This window comes from Cavia porcellus, unplaced genomic scaffold, assembly GCF_034190915.1.
Source record: "Cavia porcellus strain 051 isolate PalLab524CR breed Dunkin Hartley unplaced genomic scaffold, mCavPor4.1 scaffold_17, whole genome shotgun sequence".
NCBI classification, from domain to species: domain Eukaryota; kingdom Metazoa; phylum Chordata; class Mammalia; order Rodentia; family Caviidae; genus Cavia; species Cavia porcellus.
In genome coordinates, this window is record NW_026947500.1 from 61845141 (window position 1) to 61869749 (window position 24609).

The 24609-nt window shown below is 46.1% G+C and overlaps 1 protein-coding gene across 1 annotated transcript in view; it reads right to left on the reverse strand.

Moving 5' to 3' along the window:
* Muc16 (mucin 16, cell surface associated) overlaps positions 1 to 24609 on the reverse strand; it is a 109152-nt gene that overhangs the window by 24020 nt on the left and 60523 nt on the right. The window contains exons 29-59 of the mRNA XM_063229110.1: positions 24387 to 24452; positions 24084 to 24208; positions 23928 to 23995; positions 22920 to 23092; positions 22576 to 22611; positions 22246 to 22305; positions 20823 to 20947; positions 20582 to 20649; positions 19859 to 20031; positions 19719 to 19754; positions 19477 to 19533; positions 18543 to 18667; positions 17107 to 17174; positions 15215 to 15387; positions 14884 to 14919; positions 14606 to 14656; positions 12758 to 12882; positions 12455 to 12522; positions 11756 to 11928; positions 11619 to 11654; positions 11030 to 11154; positions 10795 to 10862; positions 9991 to 10163; positions 9863 to 9898; positions 8933 to 8998; positions 7614 to 7738; positions 7453 to 7520; positions 6858 to 7030; positions 6528 to 6563; positions 3323 to 3447; positions 3163 to 3230 (exon numbers count right to left, since the gene is read on the reverse strand). Of these exons, the coding sequence (XP_063085180.1) occupies positions 3163 to 3230; positions 3323 to 3447; positions 6528 to 6563; positions 6858 to 7030; positions 7453 to 7520; positions 7614 to 7738; positions 8933 to 8998; positions 9863 to 9898; positions 9991 to 10163; positions 10795 to 10862; positions 11030 to 11154; positions 11619 to 11654; positions 11756 to 11928; positions 12455 to 12522; positions 12758 to 12882; positions 14606 to 14656; positions 14884 to 14919; positions 15215 to 15387; positions 17107 to 17174; positions 18543 to 18667; positions 19477 to 19533; positions 19719 to 19754; positions 19859 to 20031; positions 20582 to 20649; positions 20823 to 20947; positions 22246 to 22305; positions 22576 to 22611; positions 22920 to 23092; positions 23928 to 23995; positions 24084 to 24208; positions 24387 to 24452 (2905 nt within the window). The remainder of the gene's footprint in view (positions 1 to 3162; positions 3231 to 3322; positions 3448 to 6527; positions 6564 to 6857; positions 7031 to 7452; positions 7521 to 7613; positions 7739 to 8932; positions 8999 to 9862; positions 9899 to 9990; positions 10164 to 10794; positions 10863 to 11029; positions 11155 to 11618; positions 11655 to 11755; positions 11929 to 12454; positions 12523 to 12757; positions 12883 to 14605; positions 14657 to 14883; positions 14920 to 15214; positions 15388 to 17106; positions 17175 to 18542; positions 18668 to 19476; positions 19534 to 19718; positions 19755 to 19858; positions 20032 to 20581; positions 20650 to 20822; positions 20948 to 22245; positions 22306 to 22575; positions 22612 to 22919; positions 23093 to 23927; positions 23996 to 24083; positions 24209 to 24386; positions 24453 to 24609) is intronic.

The window sequence follows — 24609 nt, forward strand, 5'->3', positions numbered from 1 at the left end:
TTGGAGATAGCCACTAAAACATTTATGTAGTATGAAAAAATGTTAAATGTGTAACACTCCTAGAAGTAGAAAGTAGGATGTAATGGTAGCTACAGAGAGGTGAGATGTGGCTTTAGCTGGACTTTGTCATATTTCCCTACCCAGATTGGTGGGTTGTTGTTATGGATTAAGAACTGGTGGTCAACTTAACGCCAGCTGGATTTCATCAGCATGGCATTGAGCGAAGATGCTCCACCTGAGGAAAGTTGCCAGCATACATAGGTGGAGAAGAAGGGAGGTGTTGAGGGTTGAGGTGTTAAGGTGTTGTCGCATTGTGGGTTCTCCTACGAGTTGCTGTCTGAGCTATTGGTTCTCCTGGAGAAGCTTTAGTCTTCACATCGAGCATTGCTTCCTGACTCTGGAGGGGAAGACATGTGCTGCTCGGTCTCCAGGATGAACTCGTCACGCTGCTTCCTGGCATGTACCCGACTGTGCTTGTTGTCGGAGGAGCTCGGGGCCTTCATGTTGCTGAACACAGCTGTGGTGCCTTTCAGGATAGCCCTGGTGTTTGTTGTGAGTATGACTTCTTGGCTCCAGTGTAGAACCCTCATCCCACTAGCACAGCTCCTTCATCCTGCTGGCATAGACTTTCTGGCTTCCACAGCTGACCGGCACGGATCCATAAAAGAGATTGGTGTGAGTCCTTCTTATGGGCTCTGGACCTCCAATTGGACTCGTGGGAGGCATTGTCCTGAGCTCTGGATTTTTATCTGGACTCATGTGGGACATTGCCGTGGGGTTTAGACTCTTGACTAAATAATCTATGTCTTTGGTGTTGCAGATAGATTTCCTGCATTTTCCTGTGTTAACTCCTGGTGACCATTATAAAAATAATATTATAAATTCCACGTTTTGATCCTAATTGTTCTCTGTGTACAACCCCTAACTACAACAGTTGTTATGACGGATACACCATGTCAACTTGAGAAGTCTAGAAGTTTAACTGAGAGACTCAGCAGGGAGCCAGGATCTTACTTTGCAAACATCCTCAGCCTGTGCAAGAGGAGGACAAGGAGATTTTATGAGTGCTACACCAGCGGGCGGTGGGGTGTAGTGGGTAGGGGTGGGTAGGTGATGGGGTGGGGGCTGTGTACCATATAAAAGAGAAGAGACTTGTTTCCCCTTTTTTCTCTGGCTGCTTCCTTGAAATGTTGCCCCAGTGCCATGCCGCCCTGCCTCGGAGCCAGATGATTATGGACTGAAACCTCCACAAACAGTGAGCTAAATAAACCTTTCCTTCCTTCATTTTGGGTGTCAGGTATTTTGTTCCAGCAATGAAAGAAAAGTAACCAAGACAAACATCAAGTTGTATACCTTAAATTATGAGATAGTTTTATATTTCAAAAATTAAAGGTTGGCGCTCCATGGTAGAACACTTGTCTAACGTGTGTAATGCTCTGGGGCCATCTCCAGCACCACAAAATACTAAATTTTTACGAAATAAATAATGTAAGTACTATACGGAATAGGAGTGGTGAGAGTGGACAGATTCCACCAAAAACTGGACAAGCAAAATGAACAGACGCTTCTCCAAGGAAGAAATACAAATGGTCAATAGATACATGAGAACATACTGAGTATCTTTGGCTGTTAGAGATCTGCAAGTCAAAACAACACTGAGATTCCATCTGATCCCACAAAGAACGGCTATTACCAAAAATTCAAAAAACAGGAAATGTTAGTGAGGTCAAGGGAAAAAAGGAAGTCTTGTACATTGTTGTGAGAATGTAAAATTATGGCAACCAGAATAGAGAAAACCTGAAACTAGAAATTCCATTTGACCCGGCTATATCTCTTCTAGGTATGATCCCCAAAGACAGCGTATTACAGTATTATATGCAGACCGTGATTATAGCTGCACAACTCATAGTAGAAAAATCTCTTTTTTCCCTCAATTTTCTTTTAAAAAAAGCAAAACAGAAAAAAGGGAAGGAAAGATACAGAGTTTCAAAAAAAATAACATTAAGAAATCAACACTATGGTTAGGAATTTAGCTCAGTGGCATAAGCGCCTGCCTTCCAAGTACATGGTCATTGAGTTTGATTCCACGTACCAAAAAGAAAAAAAAAACACATCACTAGTTGATATATTACATATTGTTATCTTAGAAGTAGTTGTTCAAGTTACAAAATGAAAGCATAAAAAATGAACAGACAATCAAACAGTGACAGCACAAACTATTCTGTTCAGTGAATTACCAAAAACTTAGTTGTATAGTCCTCTATCTTGCACACTTAAACATACACACAGTTATACATGTATACCTACAAGTTGTTCTTTCCTTTTGAGCACTTTCTTTCCCTTTGATTATTACAATATCTATTATACATTTTGGATCTTATTACTCTTTCATTTTAATTTTTATTACGATTTATTTTTTATGCTAGAGAGACATTATGATATTTACAAATGTGACTCTGATTTATTTCACTTATGAAGACAGTCTCAAATTGCCTCCATGTACATATAAAAACCTCAAAGTCATCTTTTTTTAGCTGAGTAATATTTCATTGTATAAAAGCACAATGTCTTTTTCATCCATTCTGCAGTTGATGGGCATTTTGATTGTTTCCAAGATTTAGCTACCACAAATTGTGCTGCTATAAACACGGGTGCACATACTATCTACAGGCCAACAGATCAATGGATAAAGAAAGCATAATATTTCAGCTAGAAAGAAGTATAACATCGATTCATTTGTAGGAAAATAGATGCAACTTGAGTCTATAATGCTAAAGGAAATAAATCAGACACAGACGGTTAAATATCACATGGGTCCCCTCATACTGTTAAACTCGAAGTGTACATAATTTAAAGAGCAAAATAAAAGACATGATAATCAGTGGAGAGACAAACTTTAGAGATGGGAAGAGGATCTGAGGATGGGGGAAGACAGAAGAGAGACAGTTAGAAGAGAAGCAGAACGGGAAGTTAAAAAGATCGAGATGCCTTATGTGTGCATACTAATTCCTTACAGTGAATTATTTATTATGTATCACAAACACATACTAAAGCGAAAATTTCACTTGAGCCCAGCTGCACAGTCTGATCTCCGAGTCCCCCTGCCCTGAACCATAGGTGCAGAGGAGGAGGGGTCGCATGGGGTTGGGGGATGTTTCTCACCTCAGCGCGGAGAGCCTGCATCCTGTGTACTGGACACCCGGACTACTCCTCTGCAGCAGAGGGCTGAGCTGGAAAAGAAGGAGGGAGCCAGTATGGGTCAGAGACAGGGCAGAGCCCTGGGATGGGGATGGAGGGAGGGGATGGGGTGCAGACTGCTCACCAGGTGCTGCATGACCGTGTCTGTGATGTTGAACTTGAGGGAGCCAGGACGGCCCATGTCTGCTGCGTAGCGGAGGTTGTTGATGGTGAAGTTCACCGTGAGTATCCCCTGGTGGACCTCCTTGGCTACAGCATGGGAGAGAGGAAGAGCTCACGGGAGGACAGTAGGTAAAAGGGGGTTCATGTGGGGTGCGCTGGGGCAATGTGTGCTCTGGAGTTGGGCTTCCTAGGACCCTTTGTATGTCTGTCGCCTGCTGAACTGAGGGTGACTTGTCGATAGAGACAACTTCAGCAGTGAATTAAAGTCTCCTTCGATTTAGGGACTTAGATGCTTCGCTCACCCGCATGCAGGATGGAGCTCTCTGTGAGAATACCAGTACAGCTTTGTTTGCCTGTTGCTTATTTTAGCAGTGCTGGGGGTTGAACTTGGGGCCTTTTGCACTTAGGGAAACCCCCAGCACTTTAAATATTTTGTTTTTAATTTTGTGATAGGGTCCTACTAAGTGGCTCTGGTTTGCCTCAAATCTGCAGCCTTCCTGCCTCAGGCATGCACAGCTGAGCACTTTTTAAGTGAGAGAGGATCTGTATGCAGGGTGAACTGCTAAATAGGAACTTGGGGTTCTGCCCCTGTGGTTTCTGGGAATGAGCCCCTGACTAATAAAATTCCGTTACAGTTTTCTTTGTCTCAGATAAAGCCCTACAGAGAAACCAGAAGGAATTGGCTAAGTCTTCTCTTCCTAGGTGTCCAGGAGTAAACAGTGTCCACCTTGATTTCCTTACCTTACCCAATTCTCTGCCCCAGAAGTCATTTGAAAACACACAATGGAATGTGCCTGCCTCTACCTGTGATGAGAAGTCGCTTGAGCAGAAACATACAAAAATGTCTCCTTGCTTCCTTTGTTTGGAGAGACAATGTTTTGGGAGTCATCCCAGAGGCTTCCTCACTAGCTGCCAGTATCAAACTTTTCTTCACGCTTTCTCTCCTGTTGTGCACACTGTGGCCCTGCGTTCCTCTCCCTCTCTTTCTCCCTCTCCTTCTCCTTTTCCCTCTTCGTCTCCTTCTCCTTCTCTCGCCCTCTCTCCTTATTCAACAATCAAGAACCTCCCTGTCATTGGCTTTGCTCATCTGTAAGACAGGATAATGGTAATGGTTCCTGATACTGATTCCTGCCTCAAAGCTTGAACAAATGAATCTTTATACAGTGTTTAAGCATGCCTGGGCACAGAACAGACATCATGTTAGGTATTTGTTGCATAAAATAAATAACCAATGTTGTCTGATGACTTGCTATATGGATAGTATATTAATACATATGAACTCATGTCTAATATCTCTGAAAGAAAAGTCAATTTCTTCTTTGCTCCCTCCTTTCTTTTGGATAATTCTTCCTTCTCTCCTTTGCCCTCTGCTTTCATACATAGCAAATTGGTTTCTTGGTGCTCCGGAAACTTTTCAAAGGATTGAAAAACAGTGAAGCAGATATTAACTTATTTTTCCTCTTATTATTTTGTAAAAGATGGTTGTTATTGTATCTTAACAACTCAGAACCACCTTATTTTTGCAAGGAACAAGGAAGAATAATTAGCCATGGGTCCAAGAAGAGTTTTGGAGAGTGAAGAGGACACATCCTCAAGAATATGCAAGAATCATTCATGCTTGAAAGCCTACAAAGTTCTCTTCACAGGGAACTTGCTGGGGATGTGCAAACATCTGCCAATTCACTTGAAACTATTCACACACAACCAGCACCTCCTTTAGACAAATTCATCAGGTGATAAATAGCACAGAGATTTAGACCAGATTTGGAGTGAAAAGAACTGACGCTATTATTTATCTGCTTTGTGGTTTTGACAGGCTAAGGCTAAGTTTCCTCACCTGTAAAACAAAGCTAAGTCACACAGTTGTAGTTAAAGAGAGAGCTAAAGGAGAACGATGAATTGTGGGATAGGTTGTAAGTGCCATGTTCCCCTTACAGGCTGGAGTCCTATGCTCCGGTACCTCAGAGTATCAGAAGATGACTCTGTGTGGGGAGAGGTACGCTACAGAGGCACTTAAAACAGCATCATTAGGTTAGACCCTAAAACCAATATGACAAGGGTCTTTTGAAGAAAAGATCTAGATAAGACATGCACAAAGGAAAGGCCAAAGAGAACACAGCTATTTACATTTCAAGGAGGGAGGCTCAGGAGAAACCAAAAATGCCAATACCTTGGTGTTGGCCTCCAGAACTCAGACAAAATAAACACCTGTTATTTGAGCCACCCAGACTGTGAATTTTGGGGGGGGGGTCGGTACCATGGATCAGACTCATGACCATGTGCTAGCAAGGCAGGTGCTTATGCTACTGAGCTAAATCCCCAGCCCTGGCTGTGATATTTTTGTTACAGCAGCCCTAGAAGACTAACAGGATGTGTAATTTACTCAGGGCCTGGAAGGGTTCAATAAACATTTGCTGAAAACCTTGCTACAAATGTAGCACTGATATTGAGACTTTCTTGGAACAACAACAAGAAAAATAGAGACAAATTTCAAAGATAAGAGAACAGTGCTGCTATAATAAAATAAAATGGAGCCTGAGATCGAGAGCTCCCAAAGATACAAAAGCCAGTTAACCAAGGAAAACAAACCTGACAGTGTTTGATTTATAAAAACAAGTGAAAGCTGGGTGATTTTTGACAACTATTTGAAGCAAAGAAAAAGTGAAACCGAAGCTTCACCAGTCAGAAGTTGCCAACTTATGTACAGAACTGGGGGTTTGGGAGATATCACATAAGAAGCACAGTGTTGTAACTAATCAAGCATTTTCTTGTCTTTGCTTTTGGTTTATCCAATAAAGGCCTTCTTTCCTCATTTGGGGGCACCCAGAGCCACCTTCTGTTTAATGGTTCTTCAATGAATCGGCTACTTGCTCAAATAAACTTTTTAAAATTTTTTTGTATCTTGGTTTGCCTTTTAGCACTAACAAGGTAGGATTGTGGGATAATGAAGATGAGAATGGTTCTGGTCAGAATGTGGTGGGAGAACAGATGTGCATGTCAGCTCTCTTCACCCCCGCCTGGAGCTCTCTCCTCCAAGAGCCAGGGGAAGAGAAGGAAAAAGCAGAAGACATTTCCCTTCCCCTTCTCCTTACGGAGGAGAGGAGGAGAAGAATTCCCAACCTCCAAGGGAGGACGGGACCCAGGAAGTCGAGGCCAGGAATACTCACTGGTGGGTGTCGCAGCTGTGCCTCCAAAGGTATAACCTGCACAGAAAGCAGGGTTGAGAAGATTAGGGAGACAAAAAGGGTTAAAGGTAAAGGAGAAATTGCAGATTTTTTTTGTAAAAACAAAGGGAAACAGGCAGTGAAGGAATGTTCAGGAACGAGTGGACCAGTGAACAATACTGAAGTCAGCTGAACATGGTCACTGTCCACTGGATGGCCCAGAAGAAGAGAAAGATGGTCAACACACTCTAGTGAGTTGAGAGTTATGTTCAAGGCTCTGGGAAAATCCAAGATTCCAACTGAGACAGACTGTGCTGTAATGTGGTCCCTCACCATTGACATAGAGACTGCTGTGGTCCAGGGTGTAGTGGCCCAGCTGGGTGACGCCATGGGTTTCCTGACTCAGCTCCCTGTACAGCTTCTCTCTGTCCAGCCCAGAGCTTGCAGCGTTAGAGCGGAGGGCACAGATGACGCCTACTCCTGTGGCTGCTCCACCTTCCTCACGCCTGGTAAAGGAAGGACAGGGGGACACAGAAAGGGAGTTTTGAGCTTTCTGGGTGTGCCAAGCAAAAGAACAGAAAGGAGAAAGCCCAAAGAGATGCAAAGGTGACTCTTGAGTGATTTGTGTGGGAGAGTCTACTCATACTGGAGATACAAAACATTGAAGTACACTGAAGATGGGCAATGTGGTGCTCCTACATCTTTTACAACAACAATCCTCACTTAAAGCAGAATAACATCTGAATTTTGTACACTAAATATAATTCCTCATCTCTAAGCCAGTGAATAAACAACCTCCAGTCCTTCTGAGCAATAAGAAGGGATGAAGGCATCAAGATGGGTGCTGATTTTAGGGATGCCTGCACTCTGCTGTTTCATACATAAAGGTCCATGTGGTCTGATGTATTGCTCCATCTGGGAGTCTCACCTGAGTGCAGCCAGATGGCAGCCAGTGTACAGCGGCCCAACACTGGTCTTACTGAGCAAGAACTTGAGCTATAGGGAAAAGAGAAGATGAGTGAGGCTGGCTGAGGAGGTTACAAAGGCAGGTGTGAGATGGTGGGGTCGTAGCCTTGAAAAAGCTCTTACCTGGCGCTGAAGGATCCTCTCAGTGAAGTTAAACTTCAAGGAGCCTGGGTTCCCCATTTCCTCTGTGTAACGCATGTTGGTGATGGTGAAGTTGAGCATGACCAGGACAATGGTAGAACCACTGGCTGCAGTGTTGGAGGAAAGAGGAATGCCCAATTTGGGTCACAGTCATGATGAAGAAGTTTCTAGCCCAGATCATAGGACATTAGCTCTGGATGTCAGGAGCTAAGCACAGGGGCAATCTCCTCTTGTTTAAACTCTCAAGTGATCGGTAATGTTTATTCCCTCATTCGAGGAACATTTATTGAGTGCTTAATGTGCTCAAGATTCTGCGATGGGCTCTGGTGGGTCCCAAGATTAACTGGACATAGTTTACCAATGTCACAGGCATGGAAGTAAACAGTTGATTATACTTCAAGGGGAGCTTGGCAAGGAAGAGGGTTATGAAAAGCCAGGAAAGAAACCCAACCAGGGGATGAGGAAAAGTCCTTGGAGAGAGAATTATTTCAGGAGTAACTGAGAACACAGCAAGTTAATTGAAAAAAAATTGAGCAAATAGAAAGAGCACTCCAGGCAAGAGGAATAGCCTGCTCAAAGGCCGGGCAGGGGGACAAGCAAGACTCACTCAAGGACACTGAAGTGCCTTCACTGAGGCCGTAGGAAAGGATAGATACCAGAAGAGAAGGGTCCTCTGAGCCCAGGAGGGTCCTCTGAGCCCCTCTGAGCTCAGTGACTGTGCAGTACAGGGCTTTGAATGCAACCTGTAGACCAAACAGTCTTCCAAAGATTGCCAGCAAGATGGGAATTACATAGGTAAATGCACACTGAGAAGGAGGCTGCTGTGTCGAGGACAACAGGAACCCAGAATAGAGTGTGCTGCTGTCATCCTAGCAAAAAAAAATTCTGGTGGCCTAAATAAAGTTTGTGTGATAAATTGACCAAGATAGGAAGGAGGTGAAAGGTATCCCAAAGGGAAAAGATAGCTATGGGAGGTGAGTGACAGGCAGGGGCCAGGTTGGCACTCTGTCTTTGATGATGGAGGGAAGCAGGTTTGGAGGATGGTGATGACGTCAGCATTAGAGATCAGTGGGTCTGAGTGATGCCAGGAGATGAGAAGATCAAAGGTCACAAGCTGCTGTGTGTGTCATAGGCTGGACACTGAACTTGGGCTCTGAACCGTTGGATGGTTTCCAAAATCCGGAGAAATGAATGAGTTCTTTGAGGAAGGTGAGTGGGAAAAGTGATTTGATTTAGTATGAGTAGCAAGCTGTCTGGTGACCGTTATCTTGGTATCGACATGAGCCTACGGCCCTTCCTACCTGTGGGTTTGGTTGTAGGGGATGGAGCTGGAGAAGGTGCTGGGAAAGACATGGTGGTCACAGCTGCTGAGAAAAGAAGAAAAGATCACAAATGAACTCCGAACTGTATTCCACTTTTAAGGAAGTGATGGCAGCTGAGCTGACGGTAGTTACAGGACTCTGTGCTCTTCCTCCATTTTCAGTCTCAAGTCACAGCATCATCACTGAGCATGCAGGTGGGGGGTAGGGTGGTGGGTCCCGCCACTTTCAGTCCAAAGCACATTTCTGTGCATCTCCTCTGGATTTCTTCCTATGCAAAGAAAAGCTAACAGGAAGAAGGGGAGTTGGATGGTTGAGCAGCTCTTGTTTTTCAGGAGAAAGGACATGGTCAGAGGCACCCAGCAGTCTGCAATACGCACTGTTGGGGATAATATTTGGGCCAGGTAGGGTGTAATCAGCAGGGCCATGGAGAGATGATCCATTCATGACTGGGCCACCATGGCTGTGATTTGTTAAAAAGAAGACAGCTTCTCTGACTGAGAGGAATCAAAGGCTACTTTGGAACTTCCAGAGACAGAGACAGGTGACCTGCTTAAAGATCTCTGATGTGAGCCCAATGTGGGTAGGCACACAATCCTTCTGTAGCAAAACCTACCCAGTCTAAAAGAAGAAGCTCATATATCAACACAGACCTAGTCACTGATGTAGGTGCCCTGGTGGCAGAAGGTGGGAGGTAAGCATTCCAAGTGCTAGGGCTGTAGACTCCGTCACTCTAGAGATTCCAGGGAGGAGATGCATGTATGGGGGGAATTAGTGGATACAGATCCCTGTATGATTTACAGTATTACTGAGAAGAGGCATAGGCTCTTGGTCTCTTCTGTTCCTGAAGGTTGGGGCTTAGGAAGAGGCAGCTTGCAGGACTACAAAGAAATTTTAATCTATAATACTCACTGCTGGTGGTAGTCATCAGGATCCGGTGGTTATAGCCTACGCAGGTAGAGAAAGAACAGGGACTGATGAGGATAGAAGAGAGAGGAAATGTAATTTTCTGGGCTTCAAAAAGGTCCACAGCCCCTCACCATTGACGTAGAGGCTCTCCTCGTCCAGGGTGTAGGGACCCAGTTGGGTGATGTCATGTGTCCCCTGGCTTAGCTCCCAATATAACTGCTCTCTGTCCAGTCCTGGGCCTGCAGGGTTGGAGTGGTAGGTGCAAATCATATCTACTCCAGTGGCTTCTCTGTCCTTCCTGGGCCTGGGGAGAGTAGATAAATGGATGACAATGAATGGATGCTCATGGAGGAGTCTTGCAATTTATAAAAGAGGGGCAGAAAGAGGCCACAGGGAATGAGACTGATAGAGAGGTGAGTCAAGATGTAGATGCTCTGAATGGGCTGACATCCAGCCAGCCCCAGTCTGTGAGCAGAGTTATGTATTCACTGATTTCTGTTAAGCAGCAGGACAAAAGAGGCCATGGCACAGACAGGCAGAGAGCTAGAGTTGACCAGTTCACAAGCACGTTGTTCTGATCCTGGGGACAGAATTTAATACCAAAAGAAAACTGCCAATTTAGAAGGGAGATGAGCTACTCCTACTGGTGGGCTGCAGAATTTCAGGAAAGTCAGAAAGAAGTAGTAGGATCAGAAGACACCTTGGTGCTAGATCCAGTGCCACCTGAATTCCAACTTTGATTGATCAGGACATCGAGAGAGAGAGAATGAGAGAGAGAGAGAGAGAGAGAGAGAGAGAGAGAGAGAGGCAGACACAGAGAGACAGAGAGACAGAGAGAGAGGCAGATAGAGAGACAGAGAAAGAGAGAGAGAGAAATCAAAATCCTTGGGCCTAGGAGAACTTGGGAAGCTTTGGCCTCCTATTCCTAGACTCACCTGAGGGAGATCAGTCTGCAGCCAGAGTACAGGGAACCTACAGTAGTGTTCTTGAACAAAGACTTGAGCTGTGGAGAAGAGAGGGTAGAGAGAATAGAGTCTGGGGGTCAGGGGCCAGGGAGTCACAGATGGGGGTTCATGTAAGTAGAGTGACGCTCAGTGTGTAAACAGGCATCTGTGGGGCCGGCTGGCCTGGGGAGCACAGGGCCGGGGGAAGGTGGGCAGGGACTCTCACCAGGTCCTGCAGGATCTTGTCTGTGCTGTTGAACGTCCAGGACCCTGGAGGCCACATGCCCTCCTCATAGGGGAGGTTGGTGATGGTGAAGTTGAGGGTGAAAGGCATCAGGGGTGGTTCAGTGGCTGCAGCAGAGGAGGGAGAAGAGATACCATCCTGAGTCAGGCCTCGCTTGGACATGAAGAACAGGCAAGGTCTGGAGCCACGGTCATGAGATAAGGCTGAGGGGTCTTGGGGTCAGGTGGTGGAACCACCAGTTCTGAATCATCACAGGAGGTAAGGAGGGAACACGGAGACACTACAAAGCTCTGGAGAGCATAGTCTACAATATAACATTTTTCTACACAGTGTTTCTACTGAGTTATTCAGTTAACTCCTTCATCGTCCACCCAACCACTCTTCAGTGACATTTCTTTTTTGCTAGAGAAATGTGGCAAGGATGAGTAGTGAACACAGGGATGACAGACAGTTAAATTTGTGTGGCAAGGACTTCTTAGCCCAGGCCTTCTTCTCTGACAGCTGGACACCTGGCCAGGGCTTCCTTCCCTACCTGGCCGGGAGAAGCTACTCAGAGTCCCTGAGTACTCACTGCTGGCTGTGGGGACTGCAGTCTGCTGGGTGTAACCTGCAGAAAGCAAGAGGAAAGGAATGAGCAGGAGCAGGGACATAGAGAAGGGATAAAGAAGGCCTGGCAGGGGAAGCACAGCACGGCAGGCTGCTGCTCACCACTGACGTAGAGACTGCTGGGGTCAAGGGTGTAGCTGCCCAGCCGGGTGACGCCATGGGTCAGCTGGCTCAGCTCCTGGTACAGACGCTCCCTGTCCAGCATGGAATCCACAGGGTCCAGGTGATAGGTGCACAGCATGTCTATGCCTGTGGCTGAGCCATTTTTCTTGGGTCTGAGGAGGGTGAAGCAGAGGAATAATACAAAATGTCTTGGCCATGTTAATGTTTGGCTCCTGGGTGGTGCTATTGGAAGCCTGCAGAAGCTTTGAGATGAGGGGCTTAGTGGAGGTCTTTGGTCATTGGAGTCATGAACTCAAGGGATGCTATGGAACCCCAGTTCCCTCATCTTCCTGTCTTTGACTTCCTGGTGGTGAGGTTGGCAGTTTTACTTCACCACACTCTGCTACCATAATATGCTGCTTCACCACAGCCCCAAAAGCAAAAGTCTACCTGGCCATGGGCTGGTGTCAAAATAAGGATGCTCTGTCACTGCAACAAAAAGCTAACACACATTGCATGGGAGATTTGAGGCTTAGGAGCATGGGAAGGTCCAAAAGAGTTGTCAGGGGTCCAAGGAGAAGTGGCTGCCCTAGCTTAGGGGCTGGAAATGACAGAGAGCAAAGGGGGGACCAGCCTTAAATAACTGTGCATAAGAATCTTAACCACGCCACCGCGGGCAGGCTTCTTTGGAAGTTTCACCTGAGCGAAGTCAGTCTGCAGCCAGAATACAGAAGGCTGACGCTAGTGTTCTTGAACAAGGGGTCAAGCTGTGGAAGAGAGAAAAGGAAATGAGTGGAAGACCTAAATGGGGACAGGAGAATCAATGAGATGAGGTAGGTGGTGCATGAGAGGTGGGTGGAGCCAGCGTTAGTGGGCGGGGTATCCTTGGAAGGAAAGGGGATAAGTGGGGTGGCCAAGGAAGGAAACAGGGAGATGGGCGGGGCCAGGGTGGATAAGGTGGCATCATTGGGTAGGGCTCGAGGGAGGGGGCGTGGCTCTCACCAGTCCTCGGAGAACCTTCTCTGTGGTATTGAATTCCGAGGTGCCCCAAGGCTTCATGTTCTCCGTGTAAGGCATGTCAGTGATGGTGAAGTTTAGGGTGAATGGCACCAGAGAGGGGCCTGATACTGCAGTAAGATTAAGAGAGAAGTCAAACCTCGAGTCTTATTTGAAGTAACTTTGAGGGTTGAGGGAGACTCTAGATCTAGATGAATCTACCAAACAGATCCCTGGTACCCAGTGTATTCACACCTAGGGCAAGAGATGAACTCATTTCTCCTAGAAAAGGAAATTTTATTTCAAAAGACACTAATGATGGTAAAAGTAATAGAAATGACAATAAAAATAGCAATAAATAGGGCAGGGGCTTACTCTAGGCTACGTTGGTGCTAAGTAGTCTCTATCTAGTATCTCATGTAATTCTCACGTAACTCCCACCTGACTGAGGATGAGGATGAGTTTCAGAGAGGATAAGTCACTTCCTCAGGGCTGCACAGCTATTTTAGGGCAGATGCTCAGGCTCTAGAATTTAAATGACTTAAGTTCAAGTCTTACCCCTCTGCTTGTTGTGTGACCTCACAAATCACTGATTTCCCTAAGACCCAGTTTATTATCTGTCTTAAATAGAAAAGCAGTGGCATCTGTGTGCCAGAGTTAAATGAAAATTGTATACATGAAGTCAAGTTGCTGGTCTGTGGCCAATAATTTGTGAATGTTGTCACTTAATTACTTTTGTCATTGATTTCTACTTTCTAGGCTCACTTGCTTTGATTTCTGTCTTTTTGGACATAGTTCTGGATTCCTCTTGACTATTTCAATCCCATCCTAGTAAAGTGCAAACCTGGGTTCCCCAAGACCTGAGGACAGATAATATGGTCACAAGTTGGTCTCTGGAAGGTCACCCAAGACTGTGTAATAGACATAAATTCTTCATCTTCCTGCATCTATGCCTTTGCAATGTGATGTAGCAGCCCTCCCACTAAGAGGTGACAGCTGTCACTCTGCCTCTGTAACTGGCTTGGCCATGACTTACTTTGCCAGTGGAACACAGAGAATGTAACAGAAGCAAAGGCTTGCAGTGCACCATACAGTAGGCTTGCTTTCTCCTGCTTGTGGAATCCTATAGTCCCCACAAAAACATCAGCCTTTTGGATATCGGAAATGAAGGAAAACATAGGATCCCCAAACCACAGTCAGGCCTCTTCCAGAAGCAGAGGCACCTAGCTGCCCTGTGTCTGCACGCATGTGAAATAGCTGAGCTGAGACCAGAGGAATAGCCTATTAGACTTGTGTACTAATGAGCAGTAGCAAGTCATTGCTTTAGTTCACTGAATGCCAGGGTCATCTACAGTAGAAGCCAACCAATGCCACACTTTAACAGAAAGGAAAAGGTGGGTTTAAAAGACACCTTGAAGCTGTAATATTATGTGAAGTAAATCAGATACCCATGCTTATATGTCTACGGTTTCTCTTATACCAAAAGCTTATTATATAAATTGAAGAGCAAAATAAAAGGTGAGCAATAGGAGACAGGAGGATGGGCCTTTTGCAAATGGAAAAGGGAGCAGGAGATGGACAGGGGGCTGTATCATGCAGATGAACCAATTCCACACAAGGAATGTGTTCATTGTGCACTAATAGGGGGAAAAAAAAAAAGGACGCATTGTACAGAGGCTGGCAAAGCCAGGGATGGAACTGACATTCTCCGGACAAGGACAGACTCCAGTACTTCATCCTTCTCACACTGTCTCCTTGCTGTGGCCTCCCTTGTGTGCCCTGTTGGCCCTCCTCACTGCTTAGCATAAAGGCTTGTAATCAGGAAGAAAAGAGACTTAGAGAGGAAGTTCCTACCTGTATTTGGAGCTGCAGAGGTTCCTGAGGAGAGTGTAGAAGTCTCAGCCACTAAGAAGGAAGCATGAGAAATGAGCACCTTGCAAGCCTGACACATTGGAGGTGTCAGACACAGAGAGCTTTGATGCTTGGCCTGAAGGGGAAGGGAGAGGTGGGGGGAGGAACCCAAGGCCCTAAGTCTTCCTTGCTTGATGAAGCGATGATCTTTGTAGGGGGTAACCAGATGTCCACAAGGGGTTTTGGGGGAATTGGGGAGCATCTAGGGTTTGAACACTTACCACTTGGGGTGGAGGTCAACACTGGTCTGGTGAAACCTGCAGAGAGTGAGGAACAGTGAATGAGAGACATTCAAAGGGATTGCAGAAGAGAGGGGTGAACTTGACCATGGGTAGGATAGATGCTGTCAGAAGGACTCTGAAGAGAGTCCTTTGGTCAGGAAGTTACTTATCTTCCACATACTAGGTAGCCCCTCCTAGAGCTTTACCCTGCCCACCCGCCTCTTTCTCTGGGGGCAGACAGATTTGAGACTGTTTCTCTGGGTATAATTCAATGGCCATATCATGATCTACCCAAGAGGGAAGGGAAGACCTCACTCCATGAGATGCTCACCATCGACATAAAGACGGTCTCTGTCTAGGATGTAGGAGCCGAGCTTGGTGACACCATGGGTCAGGCGGCTCAATTCCCAGTAGAGGCGCTCCCTGTCCAGCTCAGAGCCTGCAGGGTCGGGGTGGTAGGTGCATATGGCATCAACTGCAGTGGCTGTTCCACCATTTTCAGGCCTGGGGAGGCAAGGACATAGGGGTGGAGATGAGACAGAGACCTGTCCTTAGTAGATCTCTTTCTCTCAAAACACTTGTATCTGGATATCTGCTCATTTGTCTCCCTAATCTAGGTATCAGGTACCCCAAAGAGCAGGGTCATATTTTTTAAATTTTAAAATGAAAAAAGAGTAAAAATGATGATACAGATTTTCTAAACAAAATAATATATTAACACTGATTGACATATGGTATATTGTTATCTTCAAAGTAGTTGTGCAGATTACAAGGTGTAGGGATGGAGAAATGATCAACAGTTCAACAATGAAAACACCTACTGTGAAAATGAAATAGGAAATAATTGCACAAAAGGACAGGGGAAAGAGGAAAGAAAGAGGGGAAAAGAATACACACACACTCACACATATATGTATAAGATAGATAATTACACTGTTAATCTCTGTTAGTTCATTAAAAAGAATGGTTTGAACAGGGGCATCTTTGAGTCACAAAAGGCCAAAGTGCATGTTTAGAGTCAAACCACCACGGTTTAAACTCAGCTGTCACCTGTTGAATAATCTATGTAAGTTTCCTTGATTCTTGGTTCTTCCACCTGCATACCATAGATAACACCAAAACCATGGAGTTGAAATGTCTTGGGATTCAGAAATGGTTGATGTGAAATACAACCTGTACCTGATGTAGCTACAGGTACATGATAGGTGCTTACTGAGTAATTGCATAACTAAAAATATTTACAAGAGGCTCACAGTCCTCTGTGGGACTGAAAAACAGCTCTAATTGGATTAATCAGCTATCAGAGAGTGGATCCAACCTGATTTCTGTGTTTGATCATCTGAACATGACATCCTGCATAGAAGAGATCTACTCAGCGACCACCAGATTTTGCAGTAATATCTCTCTGGGACAGTGGGAAAAACTAGCCTTGAAAGGATAACCTGTGAAGTATTGTCAGTTGTGCTGGTAGATAGCATTACTGAGCATAAGCAGAGTGTGTCCTTGGGTCAGCTAGACAGAACTGACCCTGAGCTGGCCTTTTTTAGCCCTGGCCTCCTAGATCCTTGATAAAGGTGCACTGGAATTTGTGTTGCCTGAAAAGGTTGCTTACGGCTAAATTGACCCCTAGTTGAAGACCCATACCATTTTTTTTTGATGGGGGGAAAAGTAGACATCCATAGATAGTATAAAGGTGTGGCTTTGGGCTCCCTGAATATGGTGATCCTGAAAACTGGACAAGGCTGTTAAAGAAAGGTTGGTTCCCTATTGGTAGCTGGGATGACTCTTAACCTGTTCACTGATGGGTCACTTCCTTGTACATGAGCTGCCACCTGAGATTATGATGACAGTTGCCTTTGGACTATTGAGATGGCTCTCACACAAAAGAAAAGCTAATTCCTGTGCTCCTGTCATGGTGTTTCCTGTCCTTATCCCTCTAAGTGAAGCTACAACCACATATGGCTTGTTCAGGTCTGTCAGTTGGATTTGAGATTCTTTACTCTGTCAATTAGATTTGGGATGATCTCTAGGAGCCAGGATATGGTGTCAGGAATAGGCTGAAGGGATCAAGGAGGTGCTCGGAGTTCTTAGCAATATGTAGCTATATGCTTCCTTAAATGTTGTTCCTTGGACTTCACTCATCTTGTCCAATTCAGGACCTGGCCAGGCCACCCAGGTCACATCTTACTACACCGGGGAAAGCAAGATAGAAGGGACTGTCACCTTAGTGCGGTCAGTCTGCAGCCATTGTAAAGGGAGCCGATGCTGCTGGCGGTGAACAGGGGTTGGAGCTGAGGACAAAGAGGAAAAAAATGAATATAAAAGGAATCATTATTTTAAGTCACAGTTTTAAAATTTTATTTATTTTGTTGGTAGAGATTGAAGCTGAGACCTTGCACATGCTAAGATATACTCTATCATGGAGCCACATAGTTGGTCCTATTTTTGTTTGTTTTATTTTTAACTTTTTAGTTTCTTTTTTATTAGCATATGTTTGCCATATGTATTAACACCGCAAACTGCACCCACTAGTGGGAATCAGCGTGATATTTCCACTTGTGCACTATTCAAATCCAATCTCCTTTTATTTATCCCTCTGTGCTCTACCCAACCTCTAGTAATCACTGTTATTTATTCAGATGGCTTTTTTAGCTTCTGCTTATGAGAGAAAGCAGGCAGCATTTGTATTTCTGTGCCTGGCTGATTACACTTAATATACCGTCCTCCAGTTCCTTCCATGCGCCTGCAGATGACAGGATCTTTTTCTTCTTCATTTCTCAGTAGTGTCCCACCTGTTGGATACCACTACGAAGCGGCTCTGAGCAGGATTTAAAATGTACTAATTGGCCTTCTATGTTTATCTGTGAGTGTGTCCTAGGCCTCGGCCCCTTGTGTGGCAATGGGAGCCGATTCATAGTAAGTGAACCTCTGTGAATCACTGGTCCTGGCTGAGGCCTTTAGTGACCTATAAGGCCAGAGATACCTCAAAGGGCAAGATAAGGCCACAGCTGTGGACCAATTAACAAGGTAGAGACTGCAGCTGCAAAACTCCTACAATCTCACTTCTACCATGTCTTTATGGTAAGACAGTGCTACTAAATTGACTTGATTCATGACTTGGAGACGAGGTCCTGCTCATTGCCTGCACGTTCCTCAGTTTCTCTGTCTTTTGTCCTTGGTCCTAATATAAGTGGACTGATCCAGAAAATTTTTTGTCTTAACCCTCAGAGTTGCGAGCTTAATTAAAGGGTTTTGACCTTCCTGGAGCCTTAAAGAATCATACAATTTGTCTTATTTAACCTCTACCATACACTTGTTTGGGAGATTGGAGATCTAGGTCAGGCCCTGAGAGCACTGTATTTATACACCACATTTTTTTATTCATCTCCCTGTTGATGGGCACTTATGCTGATTTCATATATTAGCTCTTGTTAGTAGTTCCATGATAACGAGGGACATGCAGGTATCCATTGGGAATGCTGATTTCATTTTCTTAGAACACATATCCAAAAGCAGGCTAGCAGGATCAAAGAGTGTACCTATCATTGGTCTTGTTGCCATGCCAAGTTTGAAACCTGCTGAACGCTGCACAGATGAGCAAGATGACTCAGCAAGGATAAGGAAGCTGGAAAGGAGAGACAGCAGCTGGGGGCGCTCACCAGGCGTCGTAGAACTGACTCTGTGCCGTTAAACCTCGCAGAGCCAGGCTGCATGTCTCCCACATAGGCCATGTTGGTGATGGTGAAGTTCAGGGTGAAGGACAGCAGCCGGACAGGCCTAGCAGCTGTGTGGGAAAGAGGAGGAGAGGCGGAGAGACTCACATCCTTCATCAGGTCTGGGCTGGACAGGGGCAGAGGGGCACAAACGCTGCCTCCTCCAGGGACCTTATCCTCTTGAGATAAGAGGGAGTGTACACACATCTGGGGCATTTCAGGGCTTAGGAAGGGGGTGGGGAGTGAAAGGAGCAGGAAGTCCTCTTTCAGCTATAACCCAGTTTCAGCCACATGGAAAAACCAGAAATGGCACTCTGGGTGTCACGTTCATGAGCCACCTTCTTTGCCCCTAGCCAAGGAGCTGATATACATATTTATAAGGAACATGATTAATAAAGAATCAGCAAGAAAGATAAAGCCTTATCTATTCAGCCTCTTCAAGAACAATATGCCTTAACACAATTGGCTGGTTGAGTCACCGAGGGAGCTGATTTTTGCTGAGCTGGTTTCTGGTGTACTGGCCACAGGACCAGTCTATGCTCAGCAAAGAAGCATGTTTTGTACTCTTCTAAGGTCAGGGGAGGATATTGAGCTCAGGGGCCACCTATAGGTTTCCGAGTGGCTTAGGATGCTGGGTCCTATGAGAGGGAGTGGTACTCAAGGAATTCTAGGGATCTGGAAAGGCTCAAATCCATCGAGCCAAACTTGGAGGCTGGGGATGATGCACAGTGGTAGAACATTTGGTGGCACTTGTGAGACCACTGTTTCTAGCACCTTGAAAATGTCAGCCTTGGGGATCCTGACACATGTCCCCTACTCCATACTTCCTCCTACGATTACAGGAAGCACTGTGAGCCCCTTTAGACAGGAGAATTCCTACCTGTGGGACTGGAGGAGGAGGTAGGCATCAAAGCAGTGATGGCAGGTACCACAGAAGCTGGGAGGACAAAGAAGTGTTTGTGGTGGGAACCCCATCACCATGGAGATACTGGGGAGGAAAATCTCACGCCTAGGGGGCTTTGGGGAAAGGTCTCTGTTCATCCCAGGAGGTAGGATAGGGATGGAAAATGGAGAGAACAGGCTTTTGATTTCCTTCATTCCTAAGGGCCTCTGAATACTCACTTCTGGCAGTGGTGGCCAGGATCCGATGGGTGTAACCTGCAAAGATAAAGGAAGCAAGGGTGAGGATGGGGTGAGATGCAGGAAAGGGAATCTGGGAGGAGGGAGTGTGGATGTACACGGCACAGCAGGCTGCTACTCACCATCCACATAGAGACTGTCTTGGTCCAGGATGTAGCTGCCCAGCTGGGTAATGCCATGGGTCAGGCGGCTCAGCTCCCAGTACAGCTGCTCTCTATCCAGCCCAGGGCCTGTGGCATTAGGGTGCTGGGCGCAGGTGGCATCCACTCCTGTTGCTGCTCCATGCCTCTCAGGCCTGTGCGTGCAAGTGAGGGGGATGAGAATAAGTGAAATGTCTGAAAAAGGATCACAAGACCCCTGTAGCAAGACATGAAGGGGGAAAAATCCCCAGACTGGCAGAGAGCTAAGACTTAAAATCTATGGACACAGTCTCTAGAGTCCCAGCCAGCCTGGGATGGTGAGCAGTTGTGGCTTCACAAAGTTTTATTAAATGCAAGACTCAAGAATGCAACCTTATGGGTTGGGGATAGGACCGGTCACACTGCAATCAGGGGAAGAGCTGGAATTCGGGATTAAAGCAAGCGGAGAAGACACACTTGTCTTAAAAGAAAAGCAGGGGACCGAATTTAAAGTTCTTTGAGTGAAAGGAGGAGAAACAAGAAATTCAGAATGGATGGGGAAGGGCCCAATCCTGGAGATAGGTTGTAGAATGGGTAGGTGAGTGGATGGTTACTGATGGGGAAAGTAATATCCCTCAGGGGAAACCCCGGTGCTGGATCTACTCAGTGCCTCTTTAGACCTGGGAAGACTTGGGAAGGCCCTGGGCTATCATTTTAAGAGCTTACCTGAGCGAGATCAGTCTGCAGCCAGAAAAAAGAGGGCCCACGCTAGTTTTCTTGAACAAGGGCGTGAGCTGTGGAGGGAGAGGACAAAGGTAAGGGCAAGAGATGAGGGAGGAGGGGCGGAGCAGACTGAGGTGGGCAGGGCTGGCGTCTATCTTGTGGGGCTGGGGTGGGCGTGGTGTAGCATGTGTGGGCGTGGCCTATGTCAGTGGGCGGGGCAGAGTGTTTGGGTCAGGGCTCTCACCACTCTCTGCAGGACTGTCTCCGTGAAGTTGAACTTCTGAGATCCGGTCTCATGCATATCCTTCTCATACTTCAGGTTGGTGATGGTAAAGTTGATGGTGAACAGTACTAGGATGGGGCCAGTTGCTGCAGCAGTGGGAGAAAGACATGTTCTAAGCCTGTTCTTGCTGCGTGAACCTAAACATGAGGCATCCCACGTGTTCTTCCGCAATCAGTGATAGGGTCCTCCTCCTCAGAGAGGAGACCTCAGATGTGCGCATTAACCAGAGAGCATCGTGGACAAGTACAGAAAACTGCTCTGTGGAGGTAAATGCCTTGCCATGCCAAAGGCAAACAGATCTGACCCTCCAGGTGGCTAAAATTCTGCTTTCTCCTTTATTGAGTTTTTCTTTAACCCAATTTTTTTTTTCTGAGATCCACAGAATTTTTTAAAAAAATTTGGAAAAAACATATCACATTTTTATATGTTAGGCTGTATTTTAAATTATTTACTTACCTTTTTTGTTAAAAAATAAAAACAAGTCAATATACTTTAATGATTAAAAGACTTACCTTGAACTCTTTGCTTTGGAGGGAAATAGCATTATAATGCTTATTTTACAGATGTGAAAATCGAGCCAGTGGGGATTTAAGAACTTTATCAAAGTCATACAGTCTCTGAAGGTCAGAGCGAGATTTCGAACACAAGCTCTGTGCTCCCTGAGTCTGTGCTCCTTACCCCCTCCATTCAGGGCTACAGACCGGCCCAGGCGGCAGTGCCAACAGGTTACACCTGAGCAGCCAGTGCTCGACGCACCCTCTAGAATCACAAGCTGATGTGTAACTGGAGACTGGCATAAGACAGAGATGGGGCCAGCTCACCTTGCACAGGGCAGCAGGTGGTACAGAAATCTACCCTGGACTGCCTGGAGCCTAGGAAACGGCAGCTAACCCTCAGCCTAAACAGAGACGCCATAAGTTGCTGAGCAAGTGTGACCCAAAAAGGTACATGATTTTCCTGGTTTATGCCCAGATCCTGTTGTTCTTCCACTCATGGAATTGAAAAGCCAGTTAAAAACAAGAGAGGAATCAGCTACAGACACTTGCAATTTGCATTCAAGAGTATCTAACTGGGCCAGGGATTTAGCTCAGTGGCTAAGCACCTGCCTTACAAGCCTGTGATGATGAGTTCAGTCCCTGGTGCTCCCTCCCCAAAGCAGCTAATTCCTGCCTGCTTAGCTTTACAATCAGGTCTGTCTCTGCCTTCCCAAGAAAGACTAAGGCGCTTTCATTTCTAATGCATCATCAGAACCTGTATGTAGTACGCACTAAATGAATGTTGTTGAATAAATAAATGAGCCCTCATACTCCTCAGGTGACACATCTCTTAGGCCTAGGGCACTGGGGTTTTGCAGGAAGAAAGCAGAGAGAAAGAACGCTCCTACCTGTGGAGACTGGTGCGAGTGTTAAAGACATTGTTGGTATCACAGTGGAGGCCACAGAAACTAAGACAAAAAAAAAAAAAAAAAAAAAAAAAAGGAAAAGAAAACAATAAAAGATGGAAAAAATAGTGATTTTCTAGCTAAGGAGGGTCCATCATGGGATCTGGAGACCATTTTCCTACTTGAACGCAAGCTTACGCTGGGGCAAGTCCTTTCTGAGCTGGGAAAAGGCCAGGCTTCCCTTTCCCCCCTTCATGTGCAGATGTGAGGGAGGGGTTAAGGGATGAGGAGATGGGTCTGAGGCACAGCGATCCAGGTACCCAGATTACTCACCACCGAGGGTGGGGGTCAGGAAGTGGTGGGTGTAACCTGGGGAAAGAGAGGGAAAGAAAGGGTGAAGGGTGTGGAAAGATGGGATGGGAAGGAGCCAAAATTGGAGCTCAGTACATTTTTTCGTTTGTATTGTTTTTGTATCTCAGTATGGGGACTGAATGTAGGGATTTCACATTGAACAACACCTTCAGCACTTTCTGATATTTCCTTTGAGACAGCATCTTGCTAAATTGTTAAACTGCCCAAGTTGGGGATACACCCCTGTTCCCCCACATTATCAGCCCAGAGCACATGGTCTCAATGAGACCCATGGGGAAGCCACACTGTAGCTGCAGAGCCCTGACCATTGACGTAGAGACTGTTCCTGTCCAGGGTGTAGGAGCCCAGGCGGGTGATGTTGTAGGTCTCACGGCTCAGCTCCCAGTACAGCCGCTCTCTGTCCAGCCCAGTGCTTGTGGGTTCAGAGCGGTGGGTGCAGATAACGTCCACTCTGGTAGCTGACCCATCCTCCTCAGGCCTAGGGAAGAGGGACACACGGATAGGGACATAAGCAAGCCGAATCATGAGAAAGTCTTGCCAGAATATCTGGAAAAAGCACAAAGCTGAGTTAGATTTGCTTAGAAGGCAGGGAAGAAGGGAAACAAATCCCAGAATTTAGAAATGATCTGTGGATGCAAAAGGGGAGTGGAGCAGGTGCCGGCACAGTGCTTATTTAGAATTCACGTGGAAGATGCCACCTGTTATCTGCAGTATTTGGGATGAGAAGTGGTTTAGAGGTCTCAGTTTTCAGATTTAGGGAATATGCATAACTTGCACTGGTTAAGCATCTCGATTTCAAATATCTGAAATCCTCTAAATTTTGAAATTTTTTGAACACTATTATGACAAATCCAAAAGTTTCACTTTTGGATCTTGTATTTTTGGATTTAGGATTATTTATCCTATTCCTACTTCATACCATTCTAGACTAGGTCAAGGGAAATGACAGACACACCATTCGGGCAGTCCAAGAGCCCTGCATATGTACTGGGTACAGTGCAGTTGAGCACTGTTGATATAGGTCTAGAAGTGTGCAGGTCACAGAGATTCTTCATTTTTGCTTTCTAAGTTTTCCAAGGAGAGAATAGTTTTGGAGACTCATGGCCTTCACTTCTGGAGAAGGTCTACATTGCCGAGGGGCAGAAAGAGATAGGACAGAATGCTGAGAGGAGAAAATATGGGGGGGGGGGGAGTTCAGAGGACGCAGCATCTCAAGTGCCCAGTGCTGCTCCCCTGGGACGGCATGGAACAAGGTTGATTCAGGAGCTGGTTGGAGACCTTGGAGATGTGAGCACCTTTTCTGGACCTCCTACCTGAGAGAGCTCAGTCTGCAGCCAGAGAAGAGTGGGCCGATGCTGGTGTTCTTCATCAGAGCACCAAGCTGGGGAGGATGGAGATGCAGGTGAGTCAGAGGCCCGAGAGGCTGAGGAATGAGGAGCTGTGAGCTGTGAACACCTCAGTGCTCTTACCAGGTGCTGCAAGATGGCCTCAGTTTTGTTGAACCTGGAGGAGCCTGGATGGCTCATATCCGGCATGAACTGCAAGTTCGTGATGGTGAAGTTGATGGTATAGGATACCAGAGTGGAGCTCAAAGCTGCCACAGGAAAGGGACAAAAGAGAAACTGTAGGGTTTTCTGTCCAGCGTATCCTCCCATCTGCTCTAGGCGTCATGCAGAGATTGGATTCTTTAACAGAGGGCACCACCAAGCTTGTGGGAGACATTTGCAGGGCCAGGCCTCCCTCTCACACAAGGGCCATGCACTGGTACTCACCTGTGGGGCTGGAGATGGAGAATGGAGCCACAGAGGCTCCCAGGTCCACTGTGGAGGTCCCAGGAGCTGAGGAGAAGCTCATATGAGTGAAAGCTGCCGGGCATTCCCATGGCAGAAATGCCAGCAAGACTGAGTACTAATGGTGCTTGCTGTACATGGGGCTGAGCTGGGACTCTCACTGAAACTGGGGAAGCAGGGAGGGGGAATGTCTTTGCCCCTGTGC